The following is a 22,131-nucleotide window of genomic DNA, read 5'->3' on the forward strand; positions in this document are numbered from 1 at the left end:
TGTACTAAATAAATTTAAAAGGCTTTGCAACCACTTCCCTTAAAAAATTTTGTAAATTGAATGAATAATTTTTTCAGTGTATATCTTCTGGTGTAAGAGGTCTTTCTATAAATATAACTCTTACCTTGTCCAGATATGTGTAACTCCACACTTTGGCATCAGCAAAGGTTCTTGAGACTATTCGTCCCTGGCTATCGTATTCTACCCTCTCGGTTGTAGGACCTCTCTGGATGCTCGTGACCTGTCCAGTGCTGGAGTAGGTGAGGTTGACAGACATCAGCTTACTGCTGGGCACCCACAGTGTAGGATGACCAGAGCTATCGTACTGAATCTTCAGGAGGAACTTTCGATGGTCATCGTACACTTTCTCCATCCGCAGTGTGCGGTCATAGTCCACAGAGAGCAGGTTTCTACCATTGACCTTTGGATAAGAAAACATATTTATATAAACATTTATTGCGGTGCATAAAAATAGACACATACTGATCACTATCGTTTTTCAATTTTGCATTTTATTTCTATTTATTGCTACAGATCTAGATGAATTCTGAAGATTTATCATTAACTCATTCCCCGCCAACCATTTTTGAAAAGTTGCCCGTCAGCATTTTTTGTGATTTTTACATAAGTAAAAAAAAACCTTCCAGGAAAATTTTCTTCTAAAAATATATAAACATACAAATATATCAAATGAAAGATCAGAACCTCTTCTTTCAAACAAACAATAAAAAAATAAAACAGGGAAAAAGCGTTTCATCCTATCTATATTTTTTCTCTGCTTATAAACTCTTAAATATGGATATTTTTCTTTAAAGGGACACTCCATTTTTTATATGCTCATTTTCGAGCTCCCCTAGAGTTAAACATTTGATTTTTATAGTTTTGGAATCCATTCAGCTGATCTCCGTGTCTGCCAGTACCACTTTTAGCATAGCTTAGCATAATTCATTGAATCTGATTAGACCATCAGCACCGCGCAAAAAAATAACCAAAGAGTTTCAATATTTTTCCTATTTAAAACTTGACTCTTCTGTAGTTACATCGTGTACTAAGGCCGATGGAAAATTAAAAGTTGCAATTTTCTAGACTGACAACAGTCTTAGTACACGATGTAACTACAGAAGAGTCAAGTTTTAAATAGGAAAAAAATCGAAACTCTTTGGTTATTTTTGAGCGCGATGCTAATGGTCTAATCAAATTCAATGGATTGTGCTAAGCTATGCTAAAAATGCTACCGCCAGACCCGGAGTTCAGCTGAATGGATTCCAAAACGGTAAAAATCAAATGTTTAACTCTAGGGGAGCTGAAAAATGAGCCTATTTAAAAAAAACTATTTTAACAAAAAGCTGAAATAATTGCATTTTTGTGAAGGAATTTTATTAGAGATCAGATTCAGAATGATTATCAAAACATACACAGAGTTTAAAATTTGTAAATAACGTTTTTGCTTCAGTTTTTTATAAATTGGGTAAGAGTGGCATCTAGTGGATATCGCGGTATTGCAGATTAACATAAAAATTCATCATGAACATGTTTTTTTATGCAAATGTTTTATCTTAAAGATAACTCGTCAGTGGTGGGGAAAGAGTGAAATCATGTTTTATATTGGACCTTGACAAGTTTCAAAATGCTGAAACGGCTTCCCATATACAGTATAAGGCACTGGGCTGCTTTATTGGCTCTCTTAGATGACATACTATTCTGGTTCTATTTTTTTCATTTGTGCCACCAAGCACACCATAATGATTAAACAACTCCTTAAAACGGGCAAACTTTTCTGATTCACTACCAAAATTAGACCCAAATAAATGCTAAATACAAAAGATTTGACTGTGTCTAGTTTAGTGAAATTAACTTCCATTTTTAATAGCAATAGGGATTTGATGGTTAAGTCACTTATAATATACTGCTCTCAAATAATACATCAATTATGTTTATAGTGACAGTTGTTAGTTGTCATAATGAATTATGATGACTAAGAGATTATTCCTCACTCAAAGTCTAGGCCAAATGAGTCTGTCAGAGACTAAAAGCTGTTCAGGATTGATTTACATACCCTGAGTTTCCTGCCGAACACTATGACTTTCCCCCTGGTCTGTTCTTTTCTGAAGCGCCATTCCACTAAGTTCTGTCCATTCTCCCCAGGCAGGGTCATGTTTCTTCTGGCCATTGTGGGGTTGGATGCACCCGCAAGAATATGAGGCTCGGTCTGGAAATGTGAGTCCATTCCGTTGGCATAGATGACCCTCATTGAGTTATCATAGCCCACCTGGTAGCTGTTTCTTAGCTGATCTATGGGGAAGCAAGAGGGTAAAACGTCACTTTACATTCAGATAAGGGGTTTAGAAAATTGTATCTAAAAGAAGCATATTGGTATGTAAAGGGAAAAACACTGGCATACCAAAATAGTACATATAAGGACCTTTTTAAAAGGTCCCGTCCAAGTAACAACTTTTGTACCTTTTTTTTTTGAGATTGTGCCCCACTCTGTATTAAACTCGGATAGTAAAGAATATTTGAACACTGACAAAATGACACACTTCAGCTTTAGATTGTGCTATGCAGATGTATTATTTCAGCTCAGTCCTTTTAATTCCCTTCAGTGCTTTGATTATTGTGAAACTATAACTCACCATCTGACAATTTTAGCCGTAATGAATGAATAATGAGTATTTGGTCATTAATATTGATTTATCATGAGCTACAGCTTCATTAGCAATGTGGATCGTTTCCAAGACTTAAAGCAACAGGTCAGTTTATGGAGCCATCAGGGTTATTGTTAATAATGATAATAACACAGCAGAGACTTGCCGCACCTTGAACTAAGGTGTAAAAGGAGTCGATGGATGAGAGGTTGGTGGTGATGCTGACATCATCGTCTCTTCCCGAGGTCTCAATGTCCACTGTGAGGGCTCGGTCCATCTCTCCAATCAGACTGGTGATTACTCCAGTGGGGAAGGTTACGTTGGTTAGACGCCCCTCACTGTCATAGCTGAAAATTAGTAAATGACAGTAGAGCAGTGATTATCAACTGGGGGGACTTAAAGATTTCGATTTTGCCTAGTTCAACATAGAAAAGCTATAGTAATATTGACTAGGGATTGAAAAATGCACACTTGTGCACAACAATACAATATTATTTATTACTTGCATTGCATTTAATGTCACCTATTCAAACTATTTAATATGAAAACTAAATGCATGTCAAGCTAAATATCAATTTCCTTTAACTCAAACTGCTTAATAAAAATAGCAAGGCAATGGCGACACGCATTATTAAGGTTATGGGGAGTCACGCACTGTACAATCTACAATGTTCATGTGTACTTTCATAACATTAGGCTACATAAAGCAATAAAATAGTGTTGTGGCTTTCAAATAGTGTGTTTTCATTGCCCTACTGTATATCTGAAAACTTCTTAAAAACAACTTCCACCAACTCAACGTTGACTTTTAACATTCATGCAGAGATAAAGCGTAAACTCGACGAGAGATGTTGTGCACTGCGTTGCCAAGTCCTCTGCTTTTTTTAGTTCAGATTTGGGCTGCTGTTTAAACTGTTTCCACAAGTTTATTTATTCTGTGGGTTAAAAGGGATAGTTCACCCAAAAATGACCCAAAAAAAAAGTAATTGACTCACCCTCATGTCGTTCCAAACTCGTAAGACCTTCGTTCATCTTCAGAACACAGTTTAAGATGTTTTATGTTTAGTCCGAGAGCTTGTTGACCCTTCATTGAAAATGTATGTACGGTATACTGTCCATGTCCAGAAAGGTAATAAAAAATCATCAAAGTAGTCCATGTGACATCAGTTGGTCAGTTAGAATGTGTTGAAGCATCGAAAATACATTTTAGTCCAAAAAGAACAAAAATAACGACTTTATTCAGCATCGTCTTCTCTTCCGGGTCTGTTGTGAAGCGCATGCACGAGACTAAAGTCACGTAACTGCAGTGATGCGGCTGACGTGTTATCCTTAGACATATTTGCAAAGTGTTTTTTCAAACTTACAGCGTGTGTCTCCCTCAGACTGTAAACGAAGCCAGGGCGCACAAAAAAACAGCTGGGGTGCACCAGATAACACGTCAGCCACGTCGTATGTCATCCACGTCGTATGTCATCCACGTCACTACAGTCATGTGACTTTAGACTTGCACATACGCTTCACAACAGACGCGAAAGAGAACACAATAATGAATAAAGTCGTAATTTTTGTTATTTTTGGACCAAAATGTATTTTCGATGATTCAAACTGACCGACTGATGTCACATGGACTACTTTGATGATGTTTTTATTACCTTTCTGGACATGGACAGTATACCATAAGTAGATTTTCAATAAGGGTTAACAAGCTCTCGGACTAAATATAAAACCTCTTATGTTCCGAAAATAAACGGAAAAGTCATTAATGACATTATTTTCATTTTTGGGTGAACTATCCCCTTAAAGATAAAAGGATTTTGTTCATTAGTTATTGGTATTTGGGCTGTGAATAGTCATTGGGATGCTTTTGGGATAGTTTTGATTGGTGAATCTGGCAACCCTGGCTGTGCGCTTGCAAAGACGCTTGGTTCAAATGATATAAAATGTAAATGTAAACGAACATTTTAATCAGATTGCAATGTTTAGGGTGCACATAACCTGTACTTTCGTAACCTGCAATCAGATTAAATTCAATCAGAATTTTGTGCATGTAAACATAGCCGCTGATGTGTGATTGCTAGTTCCTATGTTGTCTTGACATTGGGCAGACAAGCCTACAATGTAAGGTTTAGAGTCAGTCTTGTTTGAGTGTATATTTGTATGCCTTCAGACTGAGTTCAAATGGACAACTTGATTTAGAACTTGGAACAGAATTTCAGTCCAGTGTGGGTTGCTTTTTAAGCAGAATAATAGTTCAAGCTGGCTCAAACTCAAAGCCGGCCCGAGGACATTTTCTGACTGTGAGGGGGATTAATCCTAACCCACCAACACAATCAAATAGCCATTATGACACTGCTGGCTGTAGTAACAATCAGTAAGTCCTGTAAATGCCCACAGTGTCTCTGTGGCTATGGCAGGGCGGGTGCAAAGGCACTTTGTCCAACATGCAACCAGAAGGATCTACCCCAAAGTGGCATTCTGTAAAACCTTCAAGCCGAAAAATGTCATTCAAATTCATTTAGTATGTTCTAAATAGCATGTGGTGATATCAAATGGTAGGTTTGGTAACTACAGACTGTACTTGTGCTGAAAGAAAAGACTTAGCGAAGCATTAAACCCTGCAGCTGGAATGTGTATCACCATAGAGATGCATTGAAAATCCAAAAACTGGCAAAGCTGCCCATCTAGTGAATGTCATATGTGTGCCCTGTCTGGGAAATCCTAAAGTCTCATAATCTATTTATGAGATTACGAGCATCAAAATTTGATTTTTACATTGACTTCAATCTTTCACGTTGCCTTAGTTAATATTAAAGATATCAAGGTTGTATTTTCACAGAATGCTTTTGAATGATTTGCTGTAGAAAACAAAAATAAATGACTTTCACAGGCAGGGTCACATACTCTACATTTTCTATAATAATGAGTTAATATTTACACAGATATTTTATATGTATAGGAATTAACAGAAGAACTCACTCATAAAATGTGGTCCAGCCAATTTGGATGCTCTTGGTGGCTAGCAGGCCGCTATTACCATGGTAGGTAAAGAGTACCAGCTCCTGTCCCTGTGCTGTGAGAGTCTTGAGACCTCCATTTGTGCCTATCGTCAGCCAAATGACCTGGTTGTCAGGGGCAACAATGCGCACTGGCATGCGGTTGGGATCGCGCCGAACACGGAGAGTATTTCCACTGCTGTCTGTTACCGCCGTGACATCATCCTCATTGCTGTAGCTGAAGTTAAACTTGTAATCACCAGTGACGAGGCTCATGGTATACTGATGAGTTCCATTAGCGTCAAACACGTAGAGTTCTTGTGAGGCCGGTGACGCGACCTCATAAAGACCCAAAGAGCCTTGCGGAGGTCGATTGCGACGTATGGCCCGGATTCGAATGTTTCCCAGGTCAGCCACATAGAGCGTTCCATCAGGAGAGACCACCAGAGAGGAAGGTGCATTCAGTCGGGCGTCTTTGGCATAGCCGTCGCCCGTCTGGTAACAGTCGCAATTAGCGTCGTTCTTGCAATCGCAGTCGGAGGGCGCTCCCGCCAGGTGAGAAATCTCGCCATCCGTGCTAACTTGTCGGATTCGGTTGATCTTCTTTTCATCCGTCTCGGCGATATAGAGGACACCACTGTAGGAGAGTGCGATGGCCGTTGCGCCCTCAAGAGTCGTCTGGATGGCACGCTTTCCCATAGCGTACTCGATGCCTGGCACTTGACAATGCATTGGCCTACCTGCTACAATGCGGACTTGTCTGTTCTCTGTGATCTGTAGCACCACATTGTTGTCAAGCACATAGATGGAGTTGTCCATAGGGTTGATGGCAAGATCCGTAGGCCACTCTAGACGCACCTGGAGACCAAACAGAAGAGTCGATCACTTATGGATTCCTACATATACACGCACACAGACACGTTATTACATCTCCCTCCTGCTCTCTCACTCTGTGCGCATTTGATGCTTGGGTCTGACACTGATGAAGAAGGATCCGTTACTTTGGAGGCTTAATACATTGTGTGCCTCTAGTTCATTCGATTTGCCTGTCGCTGGGTCATTTATTTTGCAACGGGATGCAATTCCTCAGCGCCTAGAGGGAACAACTGTCTGGCAAACGAAAACATAAGAACAACGTTGTTTGCACCGAGGATTGGAATACCTCCATTGTCTGAACAAGACCTTCCTAAAGATGGTTTGCAAGGGCAGTTTTGTCTGGACATCTATTAATGAAAATAAAACGACTCGCTAGTAGAACACTTCTCTGGTCTCATACAGGCTTTATACCGAGGAAGCACAAGGATTCCTCCCTTGATAATGAACTGTCTCGTCCGCCTGCATTATCTGGTTTCAATATTTCTTGAATACTTTACAGTCTCGACAACAGACTCAATAATGTTGGCAAGTGCTAGTGGGGGGATGCTTATGCAACTGCATAATCTATAACTTTGCCCTTGCAAAATTAGACTGACAATAAAATTGTCAGTGTGTTTTCAAAGCTTTAAATGAACATTGATGGCAATACTTTTTCTCAATAAAATCAGGTTATGTGGCTTGATTGGAACATTTCCTCAACCACCCACAGGATGATTTTACTGCTCAATGCTTGCTCTTTTATAGCTGAGGGCGAATTAACTGAGATCTTAGTTGTGTTTAATTCAAGTATTAACTTTATCGGAGATATTTAATTGAAAACTTCCTCCTAGGACACTTTAGTAATGACAAAGCTGTTAACATGTAGGGAACATTAAAGAGCTTGTAAAATAATGTGGATTTATTTGAAACTTTGGTATCTTGGCCATTGAGACACCATTGTGATGTTCTATGAAACTCCAGTATAGCTCAGTGGTAGAGCATCGGGTTAGCAATACAAAAGGAAAATGGGTTCGAAACATTACAATGTAATGCATTGTAACTCGCTTTAGATAAACTCGGATCTTTCAAATGCGTAAATGCAAATAATTTTTTTCCTGAAACGAAAAATTTGTAGAAGTCTCCATTTGCTCTCTTTTCTATCGCTGTCTTGGAACAACAATTGATTTATCAATATCTCATCTGTGATTTCTCTTTTCTTTGGCCAGATGTCATCAATTCTTCAAATGACATCTCTATTTTTTTCTGCTGTTGACTGAACCTGCACTCTGGCCACACAGGCAGGTTAAGCATCTTTGAAGAGCACCACATTAAAACGTAATGGTGCTGAACTGCAGCTTGTGGATAAAAGCTTTCTGTACTTAGCCCAGTACCGTCTGTGATTCCACCCTCTGCATAATGCATGAACCAGACAAGATTTTACTTGGGGCAAACGTTGGATGCGCCACGACATCTGCTCAAAAAATGTTTCACCAACTCACAGGGTCACCATCTGATACCTTAGTATAAAACTATAGCACTTTCATGTACTCTGGGGACTAACGTGATGCAGACAGAATGTTTGGGTAATTGTGAGGCTGACACCTGCTACGTACCTAGGTCTGTCCTTACCTCACTGAGCTTCACTGAATGTGGACCCAGGGGCACTGAATATGTCCTTCCCAAACTCCATCACAGTTACAGAGATAAATGGATTTGTTGGGATATGCTTTATTGTACAAAAGTTGGAAAGCAGCTAAGATTCTGTTCAAGAGAAGGATTCTCAATCAAGAGATTTATGCAATTGGAGCCAAATATAAAATTCCAATATAACAGCAGACACATCACTAGTTTTGAAGGGCCCAGACAAAATGGAACAGCAGATAACTGACTGCTAGTAATTGTAAGTGTGGATGTTGTCCACAGGCTCGCTGATCTAGATAAATTTAACCTGCATTTAACACCAGAGTAAGAGCAGCCAGAGGGGGGAGCTCCAACCCTTCAAGGAAGTCCCTCATATTAAGGGTGGAGTTGCAACAAAAGGCTGACCTCAGGAGTTTGGATTTTACTTACTTTTCCAAGTGTGTTCCTGATTTGGGTCTTAATGTATTAAGTTTACTGGATGAAGAGCAGGTCCGAATGCAGTCTGCTACAAGTGGTTAGCTGAATAACCAAACTGGATTTTGATGGTTTAAAAATGTTAGTGTTCATCACCACCAGTACTATAAATCCAGTACTTCTCTGCTTTACCTTTCTTTTTTAATAACAATACATTAAAACAATTATATCTATACTTTTACCAATAAAGCCAGTTTCACAATGTTTTTATTTATTTATTAGAGTTTGTTGGATCATTGTGAAAACCGTTTTTGGATCAGTTGTACCGTTTTGTCACTGGGACGGTACCTTTTAAAAAGGTCCTAATATGTAAAATTTTTGTACAGATATGTGACCTTGAGGTACCAGCATGTACCTTGTGGCACTTTTCCATTGCATAGTACCCCACGGTTTGGTTTGGGTCCGCTTACTTTTGGGGGCTTTTCCACTGGGTGCAGTACGTAGTACACAATATTTTTTTTGTACCACCACGGTCAGGGTTCCAAGCGACCCGAGCTGATACCAAAACATGACGTGAAAACACTGTAGATCACTGATTGGTCGGAGAGAATCGTCACTACCAGCGTCATCGCTATGATGTAAAGATTAGCTTTACCTTTATGCTAGCTTGCGCTGTCTCGAGTAAACCTGTTGTCATCTGTGCCTTGCTGTAAGTTCCCAAACTCCCTTTTAGCGATGAAAAACATCAACAGGTTGAGAATCACGGACACCATAACAGTTTTTTCCCAGACTTCCAGTTTGTGGCTGCCAACGTTTGCATATATGCTTAAATGCAACTTAAATGAGGCTCTGCGGAGCGCGTCGATTGACGCCACAGGTTTTGTTGAAAAACTGTCATGTGAGACATAGGTGGTGATAAACGCAATGTGGTCAATGTGTACAACGACACACTCACTTGTATGATGTCACAGCAGTAGGCAGCGCAAATATAACGACACGACTATAATCCCTCCCACTCTGAAGTGTTACTAAACTCGATGGAAAAGATAACCAAGCCAAAGTGAGGTGAGCTGACCCGACCTGACCCAAACCAAACCAAACCAAACCATAGGGTACTATGCGATGGAAAAGCGCCATTAGGTACAGATATAAGACTTTGATGTATGTATCTCTAAGGTGCCAGCATGTAGGTGCAAAAGTGTATTTTTTGAAAAGTACCGCCCCAGTGACAACTTTTGTAACGTCATTGTACCTTTGTTCTGAAAGTGTGGTCATTTCAGTCTAAAAAGGCAAAATTTTTTAAATTATTCTTTTTGCTTTAATTTTTTTAAACAAAGCCAGTTTTCATGCTACCGTATTTATGAAAATATAAGCAATAATCTTTGCACTAAGATTTAGTTTTTATTCTGAAACAAAGTCTGATATACAAAAATAGCCCAGTGGTAAAACTGGAGTCAATTCAACTCCTCTATAAATCATATCATTACTCTCTGGCAGACATGGCTGATGCTTTTCAACATTGAGGAAGCACAGATGTGACTTATCAATGGCAAAATGTGTTCCCAAATCTGATTTTTTATTCTTTTTGTCTGCCATGTTGCTCCTAACAGCTGCTTGTTAAATTACTATAATACTGACAGTAGACAAGAGATTATGAGTGTCTAACAGTCTATCTATTGTTGGGCATTTGTTGCAAGTACTACCTTTTGCTTAACTGAAATTATTTCGGTATACAGACGTCTTGTACTTTTTGATAGAAGTGTAGAGGTTAAAGTGTGCTTATGCAATGCCGTAATCAGGTGAATGTGGATATATACCTGTCCAATATGCATGCTAGTATCACAGGTCAGAGGGCGAGCAGATGTAAGGTCGTTGGACCCCAGCAGTGTGGAGATGATGCCGTTTCTGTCCACCTTTCGAATCATGGTACCGTCCACAAAGTAAATGAAGCCATTCTTATCCACTGCAATGCCTGCATTGAGGGAGAGACAGAGAGGTCCCAGATGTGACAGATGCAAACAGACACACAAACTGCACCTACAAAACAGCCAAAACACGACTGGTACACATGTCACGCTTGCCCCTGTGGTTTCCAGGTCATTGAAGACACAGCGCTTGGTGAATTATTCACAGTTTGCTTTCGGATGGTGAATTATTACTGAGGAAGAGGAATGCAGAGATTCAAGTTCCTGATCAAAGGCCTTTAAAATGTTTGTGTGGCACTCACGCCATTTGTCGTATTGGTTTCAATTACTAATGCTAGTGTGGAAATGTGGAAAAACACTATAGTTTGCTTTGACTGGAAAGCTAATTAAAATGACAGAGGTTTGTACTTACATATAAGTTTTGGAAAAAGCAACACACAAAAATTGTATAAACATATGATTACGAGTGGGTATTATTATGCATTAGATGATATGAATACCTTTTCATATCACACAAGGAGGATCTTACAAGCCTTTCACAGTATTGCAGTTTAATAAATGTTATACATTGTCCATGAACAAAACTACACAAAATGTAATAATATTTATCTTTGTCAATATAAGAGATCTACATGCAAAATTAAATATCAAAGGCACCCTTAGATAAGAACAGATATCCGCTCTACAGTCAAAGATCAAAAGCTGTATTACACAGTTTCTGTGCTGTGAATATTTGGAAAGATATTAGTTTGTTGGTTTTTAATCTTTTTACCTTTGGGTCCCAGCAGAAGTGCCTCTGTTGCCTTGCCACCATCACCACAGCGAGCCTCATCAAAGGGCAGGCACTGTTCTCCTGTCCCCGCTACAACCTCCACGTTCTGCAGCAGCTCTTTTGTTCCCGTCAGGGCTTTAGGTCTGAAGATCCGCCGAGAGTTGGTGTCTGACACATACAGCTGACCTGTCATTGGGTCTGTTGCTAGGTAGTATCTATGTGCAGGATTGTTGCTAATGGGACAAAAGTAGACATTTTACAAAACAATGAATTAAAAGCTATATAATACAGCAGTGGCGGCCGGTGACTTCTTTTTTGAGGGCGTTCGATGTGAAGTTCGTCACAACATGTATGTAGCCCATCATGTGTGTGGTTTGTAATTTCAAAATATGTGTTCTGCACGTCGAGTGAACCTATGTGCATCGCGTGTCTTGTCAAAATAAGTGCCTGGTGCAGATGCGTCTAAAGGGTTTATGATAAAAGAGACACTCGCGTTTGCCAGAAACTCGCATAATCTCATCCATAATAAGAGTTTACTGTTAAGGGAGTTTCTCGCGTGTATTTTGTAAAATGTGAGCGTCTCTTTTATCATAAACGGTTTTGACGTGTGTGCAGCAGGCACTTATTTTGACAAAACACGTGATGCACATAGGTTTGAATTTGCGCCCCTCGGATGAGCAGTCACGAGCCGCCACTGTAATACAGTAACACGTGAACAAGTATTTGGACACTTAAGCCACAATTAAACATTTAGTCTTTGAATTACATAAGAAGTTGCAATAATTTTAATGAAATAAAAAATAAAACTAGATTTATTGTTCAAACTATTGAATAAAAAAATAATTAAAAACTATTTAGACACTAAAAGTTAGTTGAAACGTTGTAAAATATTTTTATAATTAATTTAAAGGGAATTGATTTTGACATACTATCAGACAAAAATGGTCCCTAGGTGTCACAGGGCAGTACCCATTGAAAATATGTACCATTCAGTATACCATTCAGTATCAATATGCACCTTTGACGTACTTATGTGCACTCTTTGCAACCAGTATACCTTTGAGGTACCAATTTGTTTATATTAATCCAGGACTAGGCCTTAGTTATATTAGGACATTTAAGTCGTTTTTACAAACAAACCTTACAAAAAACACTACTGCTGTGCATCTTGAGACGAAAAAATGGCACTGATATGAGAAGATGACAAGATGTTTTTAAATTAAGGCAGCTCAAACATGCATTTTAGTCTTGGATTGGGATAAACCCTGTCCGAGAAAACTGCCCCATAATAATAAGTTACAGCTGGGACCATAGTTTGATCTACTAAAAATCACCTTAGAATCAATTGTAGTTAAAAATAATCGAAGAGACGATAAAGAAAACTGAAGTTAGTTCTAAGAGAAGATCTATAATTGATTTTATACAGATGCAATTTTGTATAAAATGCATGAAATTAATACAAATTTAGGTACAAATGAGTTTTTTATGAATATGCTGTGTATTCTGTAAAAGTCAATAAATCAATAAATTCCTCAAAAACATACGAGGTACACGTACAACAACACAACTGACTGGACAAGCTTTGAGACGACATAATAGCATTAGACTGTTATTGTTAAAAATGAGCGAATGTACTTGGTTTGCCCGACCAGTTAGAGGGGAAAGAAGTTGAGCACTCTGTCAGACTGAACCTAATGCGTTATGACTGGAAATCACTATCGTCTGACACAACCATAATGATGCCCACCAAACTGTCACATCCTTTCAATCATTTGCACTTCCCACACGCACCCCTACGACGGAGGAAAAAAGCCAACGAGCAACGTGAAGTGATGTATCTGTTGAAGAAAATCAACAACCCGTCGCAGTGTTTCAATTAAAAGTGACTAAGGACTAAGAATAGATACAGACACCTCGCGAGAGGGTTGGCTGCAGGGCAGGCCGCGCTCAATGACATATTGCGAGACAGATGAGAGCTGCTAAAGCGCTTCTTTGTACGGTGAAGAACTGCTTACTTATTTATATCTTAATTTTTATTTAACCCTCTGATGCATGAATTATTAAATCATCAAGAATAACGCACCATAATGTTTCATTATTATATAAATATATATACATTCTTTTCATGCATAGAAAAAAATGCAGCACATGAACCCCCCACCACCACATATGTATCCACACACATAAAGGTCAGGAGTCAAAGATAATCACCCTTAGATGTCACATCACACCCTGTATGGTTAAAACAGCTTTGAAAGGTATGCCCGCTGTATTGTACACCATGCATCAGAAGGGTTAAGTACATTGATTTATATTTTAAATTAAAGCCTCAGTTTCTGATCTAAGGTCAGAGTTACTGCTTTGAGTCATGTGTTTGAGCTAATCCATCATCTTGTTTCAGGATATCAAAAAAGAGAAAAAAACAAAGGCTCTATAAATGGACAAGCTACATGTGTTAATTTCCCAGATCATAACAGTTTGCATTAACAAGCTTTCAGCAGCCTTCAACACAAACACACAAGATAAAATGAATCGAGATCAAGCGGAAAAGCTCATTTTCAAAACACAATGTTAAGCACTGTTGCTATGTAGAAAATGTGACACTTACAGTTAATGCACCATACAGCATATTGCCGTGAAACAACTGGACACAACTGTGGGTTGTGGGGGTGAAATAAAGATGCGAGAGGCTTAAATGTGGCTTGCTTTAAGGACACTGAGGTTTGGGTCAATAATCTCTTAAGTTTACGAGGCTCTGTGGAGCATTAGGCTATATATGGGCGCGACTTGATGATACATACAGATTAGCCGAGACATCTGGACCGAGAGGAAGACGAACACCAGCCATTAGGTGCCTCATAATGTTCAGCAGCCAAAAAACTGTGGTTGTGAATTAATAACTCTTAGCACTTATTAATTCAGAATCATTAATGCTTAATGGGTCGTTTTTGTTTCTCCGATACATTGAGAAATGTTGGGGGAAAATGATGCTTCTAAAAATATGGGCTTTAATTCAACTATTTTGCCCACACACCGTGTAACCACACGGCCGAGCTGGCCTCTAATTCCATTTGAAATGATTTGGTAGGAGACTAAGAGAAATGACTAGCACGTCCATGGGATTCCTCCATCTATCCCCAGTTGCAAATTTATTCAACAGGCACTAATGGCTTTGGCTGGCCCGCTTCAAATTAGTGGCATTTATTTCCATTCATGAGCTACATACGTCTGCGATTAAAACCTACAGAGGTATCGAACAGAATTTAATGTAGGACTACAGCACTCTATGCATAGCCTTTCAAGTGGAACTATTTAAACATCTGGGAGATGGTGAGGGCCTATTTGCAGTATTTATCAGGAACTTCAGCTTGTTCAGGGTGGAGACATTTGGAGCCGTTTACTCGAGTACTGGAGACCTGTCAAGCGAGGTTTATGTCCTGAATTTCTCTCTGAGAAAACAGGTTTCCACCAGTGTCAGCTAAAATTGACGTCTTGTGTATTTTTCTTAAACCCTTTCTGACCGCATTAACCACTGAATCAAAGGTCTCAGCGTTTTTTTTCTTTCTGAAAAAAGGCATCTTTTGTCTTTCTGGTTCAAGCAATATGCCACATTAAAAGAAAATGTCTCACTTGAGATGCATAGATGTCACAGTTAAGCTACCCTTATTACACTTGAGCTACATAAATGTCTACCATTATATCCCAGCCAAAATGGCCCAACTGGGGGAGGTTTAACAGTGTCTGAGAAAAGGGATTTCTCATTGTGGGGGGTTTGACATGGGAAACTTAAACATGTGGGATTTGTGATGTTGATTCAAAAACCGTTTACAAAATGTGCAAGATTTTCCTGAAATTGAGAAAATGATAGCTATCAAGTTGAATTAGTTTAACAATTGCATCAGGAATTCAAATCTGTTGTCATAACCGGAGAGACCTTCAGAGCAGGGTTTTCAACAGAAACATCTGAATTACATAATTAAAGATCTCACTAACCCCCAGTTTTATAGACTAGGCTTAAGGCTAGTCCTAGATTAAAACACATGTTTAAGCTGTCTCAACTGAAAATAACTTCCACTGACAGATCTTAAAAAATGCCTGTGACATTGATTTGTCTCAAGATACACACCAGTTACATCTCTGTTAAGGCATGGTCATAAAAGATGCTTTAAGGGAAACCATTTGTGGACCCCATTTACTTCCATAGTATTCTTTTTCCTACTTTGGAAGGAAATGGGGTCCACAAACGGTTTGGTTACAAACTTTTCTCAAAATATCTTCCTTAGTGTTCATCAGAACAAAGAAATTTATAAAGGTTTGTAACAAGAATTTTCATTTTTGGGTAGACTATCCCTTCAAACCTTAATTTAACTCTTTCCCCACCATTGACAAGTTAACTCGTCAATTAAGAGAAACTGCTTCCCTGCCAATGATGAGTTTTTCCGGCAATCCATATTTCTGCTATTATCCAACAGGTGGCACTCTTACCCAACTAACTTATAAAACCTGTAAGTATTCCCTTAAGGGGTCGCACACCCGACGCGCCGAGTCGCATCTAGTACAACTCGGAGGTATCGTACACCGGAAGTGCACATTAAGTAGTGCGAGCTTAGTCAGATAGTGTCTACTTCATAATGCAAAATACACATAGATATAGAACGGCGCGCGCCTGAGCTACACGTCCGATGTGCGACAGTTCATTGCTCTGAGTCTCAAAAACACAATTATCTCAGCTTTTTGCTTAAAATTTGGTATTTTTGAATAAACCTACCCATATTTGAGAGTTGATAAAATTTGTTTGAAAGCAAAGGGTCTGTTATTTCATTTGATATATTCAGCCTGATCTCACAAATTTCCGTGGGATAGTCACAGAATTTTTTGCGCATTTTTCCGTTGCATTCTCACGGATCTCCGCATTTTTCCGTGGCCCTGCTACGGACTGTCTTTTTCCGCGGCATTCTCATGGATTGGTTACCCAACTGTTTTGTCCTATTTTCTTACCATTTCACTTTGGTTTAGGGTTAGATTTACATGAAATGATATCCCTACCCAAAACCCAACTCTAACCCCAACACCAGGTGACAATTGTTTAAAGTTTGAAAATATAAAACAATAAATCAGATTTTTTTATAAACCAATAGTTAAAGTGACATACTAACGCAAACACCAAATCTAACCCTAAACTGAAGCGAAAATGGTTTGAAAATAGGAAAAAGCAGTTGAGTAACCAATCTGTGAGAATGCCACGGAAAAAGACAGTCTGTAGCAGGGCCACAGAAAAATGCGGAGATCCGTGAGAATGCCATGGAAAAATGCGCAAAAAATTCTGTGACTATCCCACAGAACGTTGTGAGATCAGGTTGATATATTGTATGTTTATATATTTAAAGAAGAAAATTTTCTGGAAGGCATTACACTTCTGTGAAAATCATAAAAATGCTGGCGCTGGCTGGCAGCTTTATAAAAAAGGCTGGCAGGGAAAGAGTTAACTAAGGCATTAGCTAAGCCTTATCTGTGAAACCAGGCCTATGTTGCCTTTATTCGAACTTAAACAAACCTTTTGAATTGAGAAAAATTGTACAGTACAGTGCAGAAATCCCTTAATGCAAAACCTATGCATATTCCTCCATACCAACACTTCACTGTTATTTTAAATCCGTTAAACGTCAACAGCTGACCACATTCAGTGACATTTTAAAGCATTCATATTTTATAGTTTTATAACAGTTTTAACCAAGCAAATTACTTTCCATATACCTCCTGGAACCTGCCTAAAAACCCACCCTGGGGTACAAAATAACCCTCTTTGGAAATCAAGGCTTTAACGTAAATGAAGTACCATATCATGCAATAAAAAACACCTAAAACTGTCATTGGTACTGCATGACAATCTGAGGCAGGTGACATATTTGCTTCTCTTCCGACGGCATGCAACAACATTTATAAGACAAATCATTTTATAATGAACGGATTTGTTGTCAGAATGCATCAGACAAGGACATGCTGTGTATTCGAGACAAGTAAAATAAATATATATGTATATAGTTGGAACGGCTTACCTATGTCTGAAATCTTTATTTCTTAGGAAAGCAGAGGAAAAAAGAGCAGAAATACGAGAGATAAGAAAAAGGAGAGAGCGTAAAAGCGCAGCAGCACATAAATCTTTGTCAAGGAGGGAAAAAACAGATGTGCATATATTAATCTTCTCCTTACACATTGATGGGAAATAAAGGAGAGAGGCAGGGCTGTTAACTGTACTCTGTCTTGTTTCTTAAACAGAGTTAGATGTGTGAATATTCCACCCGGGAACTGAGGAACAGTGTGAGCTCACGGCACACGCTGAGGTTAACTGGCCCATAATAGCAAATTGATTGTGTCCCAGACAATGAAAAGCAATTCCTTAAGAAGCGTTGCCTTTAACTTACGGAAGCCACGCTGTGAATATGTCACACAGAGGACCACCATTTCATTTGCTCCATCCCTGTGTTTTACTGCTTTAATGAAGGAATTTAATTTAAAGTAGCAGCAATACACACAAAGATGATATTGAAACCTGTTAAGTGCTGGGCCATTTATAGAGCGCTTGTGCCTATGAAAGATTTTACGCGGGTATCAAGTTGGGGGCAGATGGAAGGAAAGAAAGATGATAAGATAAGGTTAAAAATACAGTAAGTGTCAATGACAGAAAAGGCACAGACAGGGAAAACATGAGATGGAAAACAAGAGCTGACTAAAAGGACCAGAGACAGACGATTTAGGCTGAAAGCGAAGGGAATAGGTGATAAGGCAATAGAGAAGATAAGAGACAGTGGTCATGTATCACTGCGATGGCTAAATGAGGTGTTACAGGAGAGCGAGGAGTGACATGGAGGGCCCGTTAGGCCCCGTCGAGTGTGATGGAAGAATTTATGATCATTTCGGCAAGAGTCCGTAAAAGGCCCGAGACGCGGCTCTGATTTCGTACAGAGGTGCCCCGAGAGCACTTTGAAAGAATATCTGCGTGTGTGCGTCTCTCTTTCCGTGTGTATGTGCGAGTCCGCTCTAGATCTAAAGAAAGGAAATGACAGGTCTTGAGGTTTGAAACGAAAAGGGCACATGTGTGCACCTTATGGTTGTAATGTATCAGCTTTGCACTTCGGCAGGTTTAGATTATACACACACGTAGTGATCACAGCATGGAGAGAATCTAGTTTGAATATGTGAGATTTAGCCTTATTAAATCAAAACATCCATTATTCTCATGGCGTAGGAATAGGAAAAGTGGGGGGACACATGAAGGGTCAGCTCATAAATATTATTTATTTAGGTGACGTAGCACACACCCAGTTAATCCTTGCTGAATGACAGGTAAAGGAAATAGTAAATGATCATTTACTGCTTACACCTTTATTGGGCTCACTGCCAAAGTGACCGTTTAACAGAGGCTTCTGCTGGGTCCTAAAGTCAGACCCACACTTAAAATGTGGAGGGGGTTTAATAAATGGTTGCTGTGCCCCTGCATGAGCACTATATGAGCAAATTTGACATTTCTAAAAACCTTTGGGTGACATTTTCCCATTTAAGAATAATGGAGGTGGACAAAAAAAACATGCATTAACAGTTTTGCCTTCCAAATTTTAACTTTCGTTCCAGCATTTTAAGGTGTGCTTTTAGCTAAATTGATTTTTGAGTGCCAGATGAAACATCAAGTACAATAGTGACGCCTTGTATCCAGCAGAATAATTGCAGTTAAATTTCAATAAAAATTTAAGCGCAAGTGCAGTCAACACCTTTACAGCCATATTAAAATAGCAGTGATTAAATCTCTCTGAAGAAAAAACTCGCTCTCAGAATATCGCTGCCAACTAAACAATGTTATTTCCCTGAGCCCTGTAAATAAACACGCTAAGCCTTTGATGTGGGTTGGAATAGCTTAATAGAAGGCTTGTGTTGGATGATAAAAAGAAAGGTATGGGAATACGCATCTCTTCTTGGCATTAAAGGGCCGTGAGCACCAGTAGTGAGTCACCCACCTAAACACTTTGTGCATGTTGTTTTATATATATATTGGGCTGCTGTGAAGCATTGAAACTACTGTTTAATATTATCAGTACCACTGATCCTTGACACTTCTTTTTATTTCCGTCTCTTACCTCAGCTCCATAACACTGCTAACGTTCCCCGAGGGAAAGATGCGTCTGATGTAGTTGAAGTCTCCGACGAAAAGGCTACCGTCGGATCCGCAGGCCAGAGCCACTGGAGCCAGCAGCTTGTTGCCATCGGCCTGCCCGTTACAGCTGGGACAGGAGATACTGCGTCTGCGCCCGTTACCCATAATGGTGCTGATCACTGGCGGCTGCTGGGAGATGAAGACATTCTCACCGTTGCCTTTGTACAGGATACCTGCAAGACAATAGCAGCATACTTATTAAAAAACTTACGCCAGGTTTGTGATTTTTTTATGTAGCCAACTTTCATTTGTGTTTTATTTACAATATTAAAATTAGCAAACAAAGAAACTATATACATAATAAAATATCACTTCTGCAGAAATGTATGTAAATGCGGCTGCAAGAATTTGCAACTTCTAATTTGTCTTTTGGGGTGACGTGTTCCAGGAACAGTACACCCTGTGGCATCCTGAGTTGCTCAAGGTGACAAAAGTTTGCTTTAGTTTATATAACACCTACAATCTTCTCTTACTGTACCTGACTTTTTCTTTTGCTTTGTGTCTCTTCTGACTGGGTGGGCCAGCCACTGCCTCATGCCTCACACTAACCTTTATTAAATATTTTGTTTTATTTGATGATTCTTTCAGCTGCCAATGAAAGCATTGCCCTACCAAACTCAATTTGCATTAAATTCTTCAGACCCAGTAAAAATCATAAATTTAATGTCTTATCTTACACATGTTCTGTATATACAGGTGAAACTATATACATGTTTACTGAATGAGATACATGTTTATCTAAGCTGTTTATTTTATCATTTACAGTTCATTTAAGCTGTCTCATTACAGATATAATAACACTACAATCTGATACAGACCAGAGCAGTGGAGCTCATTAAATATTCCTGTCATCCATACCTTTGCCAACAAAACGAATATTATTATCTTTCATAATTGTAATTACATAATTAGACAATTATATAAATAAACATGCAAACATATCTAACTAATGATAGCAATGATGAGAAATAAATAAACTCTTTACTATTAGCATTTCAAAGCAGTCATTAATTTTGGTTTTGCATATTTTTCCTCGAAAGATTTGTACCTTTAAAAGAATAATTGAAGGGCATTGAAGGTGTAAAACTGGTTCACAAAACTCTCTGCCTTATAGCAAAGTATCGTTCTGATCATTTTATAATTGACATGATGGAATCAGTCGTAAATTTAGTAAAAACAAAAGAAATGTGGTAACACTTTACAATAAGGTTGTATTTGTTAACATTGGTTAATGCAGTAGTGTAGCTAAAATCAACTATTAATAAACAAAACTACAGCACTTATTCATTTTAGTTCATGATAATTTCAACATTTGCTAATATTATTTTTGAAAATAAAACATTGTACCTGTTCACATTAGTTAATGTACCATGAACTAACATGAATAACTGTTTTAAAACTTACTAACATTAGCATGAATAAATGATAAAAACTTTAAAAAAAAATATCTAGTGAAACGATTGTCATTTTGGCATAAAAAATATGCACTTTTAACCCACAACTTCTCGTCTTCCTCCTGTCCAGTGACGAGCCAGCGCGACCTCACGTAATTGCGTAATGCCGTGGAAAAGTCACGTGTTACATATACACTGAAAAAAATGATTAATTGAATTTAATCAATTCCTTCAAGGTAAGTGGTTGCAATCAATCCATTTAAGCTACATTTAAACAAAAGTTTTATATTTCATTTTACGTTACTAATCTTTTTTGTTTAAATGTAGCTTAAATAAATTGATTGCAACCACTTACCCCAAAAAAATTGATTAAATTCAATGAATCATTTTTTTCAGTGTATGACAACAACATCGGAACGATCCTCTTTCTCCACGCTTGTGATCACTGGGGCATAGTTTGGATACGTCATCCGTGACCTCTTGACGTGATGACGTATTACATGAGGTCGCACTGCCGCATCACACAGCCAGATGAAGACAAGAAGTTGTGGTTTAAAAGTGCATATTTTTTTATTTTTCTAGCCACAAATGACAATCGTTTCGCTAGGTAAGACACTTTTGCCGTTTGAGGTTGTTTAGAGTCCTTTAAAACTGCAATTTTAAACTGCATTAAAACTGTTATGTGTTGAGGTCCTAAAAGTCTTTTAAAATGAGAAAAATCTTGGAATGTTTTCCTCAAAAAACATAATTTCTTCTCGATTGAACAAAGAAAGACATCAATATTTTGGATGACGTGGTGGTGAGTAAATTATCTGGATTTTTTAAAGAAAATTGACCAATCCTTTGGGTTGAACATCAAATTTTTAGAAGCATGCTTAGTATCACTTTATTATTCAAACTGATGTCTCAGCATGAAAAAGTGCCAAAAACCTCTCTAAAATCATCAAACAGATCAATTTGACCTAGCTGAGAGACCAGCAAAGCTGGTTAAAGCTATTCTTTTTTAGGGAGTTAATCCATTACGGCGTTACCTTACAGTACGTGAACAAGTTATTACCCATATCATTACCCATTGTGAATGTTATTTCTTGTATTCCTCTCCGTGACTGCATCTCTTTATATACGAATTTGGCTTATATACCCTGGATAATCTCAGCCACAGCAACTGTGAACTGGTGAGCCTGTTAGATTGGTTCTGTGTGGAAAAAGCATTTGTGACTATCTGTCTCGCTGAGTATGTGTGTATGTGTATTAAACACAGTGTGGAAATAGCACAAACTGTGGGT

At 38.6% G+C, this 22,131-nt stretch overlaps 1 protein-coding gene and 1 long non-coding RNA gene across 17 annotated transcripts in view; one reads left to right on the forward strand and one right to left on the reverse strand.

Moving 5' to 3' along the window:
* Positions 1-20,444, forward strand: part of LOC129444400 (uncharacterized) — a 44,631-nt gene extending 24,187 nt beyond the window's left edge. The window contains exon 3 of the long non-coding RNA XR_008644412.2: positions 19,380-20,444. This is a non-coding gene — a long non-coding RNA (uncharacterized lncRNA). The remainder of the gene's footprint in view (positions 1-19,379) is intronic.
* tenm3 (teneurin transmembrane protein 3) overlaps positions 1-22,131 on the reverse strand; it is a 693,684-nt gene that overhangs the window by 8,172 nt on the left and 663,381 nt on the right. For 12 of the 16 annotated variants that reach the window (XM_055205043.2, XM_055205039.2, XM_073862719.1 and 9 more), the window contains 8 exons: positions 19,375-19,624; positions 17,302-17,322; positions 11,246-11,478; positions 10,366-10,520; positions 5,622-6,496; positions 2,817-2,992; positions 2,057-2,292; positions 125-421 (listed from right to left, as the gene is read on the reverse strand). In XM_055205043.2, the coding sequence (XP_055061018.1) occupies positions 125-421; positions 2,057-2,292; positions 2,817-2,992; positions 5,622-6,496; positions 10,366-10,520; positions 11,246-11,478; positions 17,302-17,322; positions 19,375-19,624 (2,243 nt within the window). The remainder of the gene's footprint in view (positions 1-124; positions 422-2,056; positions 2,293-2,816; positions 2,993-5,621; positions 6,497-10,365; positions 10,521-11,245; positions 11,479-17,301; positions 17,323-19,374; positions 19,625-22,131) is intronic. The other 4 variants (XM_055205045.2, XM_055205042.2, XM_055205054.2 and 1 more) reach the window with 1 other exon arrangement.

This window comes from Misgurnus anguillicaudatus, chromosome 3 (genome assembly GCF_027580225.2).
Source record: "Misgurnus anguillicaudatus chromosome 3, ASM2758022v2, whole genome shotgun sequence".
NCBI lineage: Eukaryota > Metazoa > Chordata > Actinopteri > Cypriniformes > Cobitidae > Misgurnus > Misgurnus anguillicaudatus.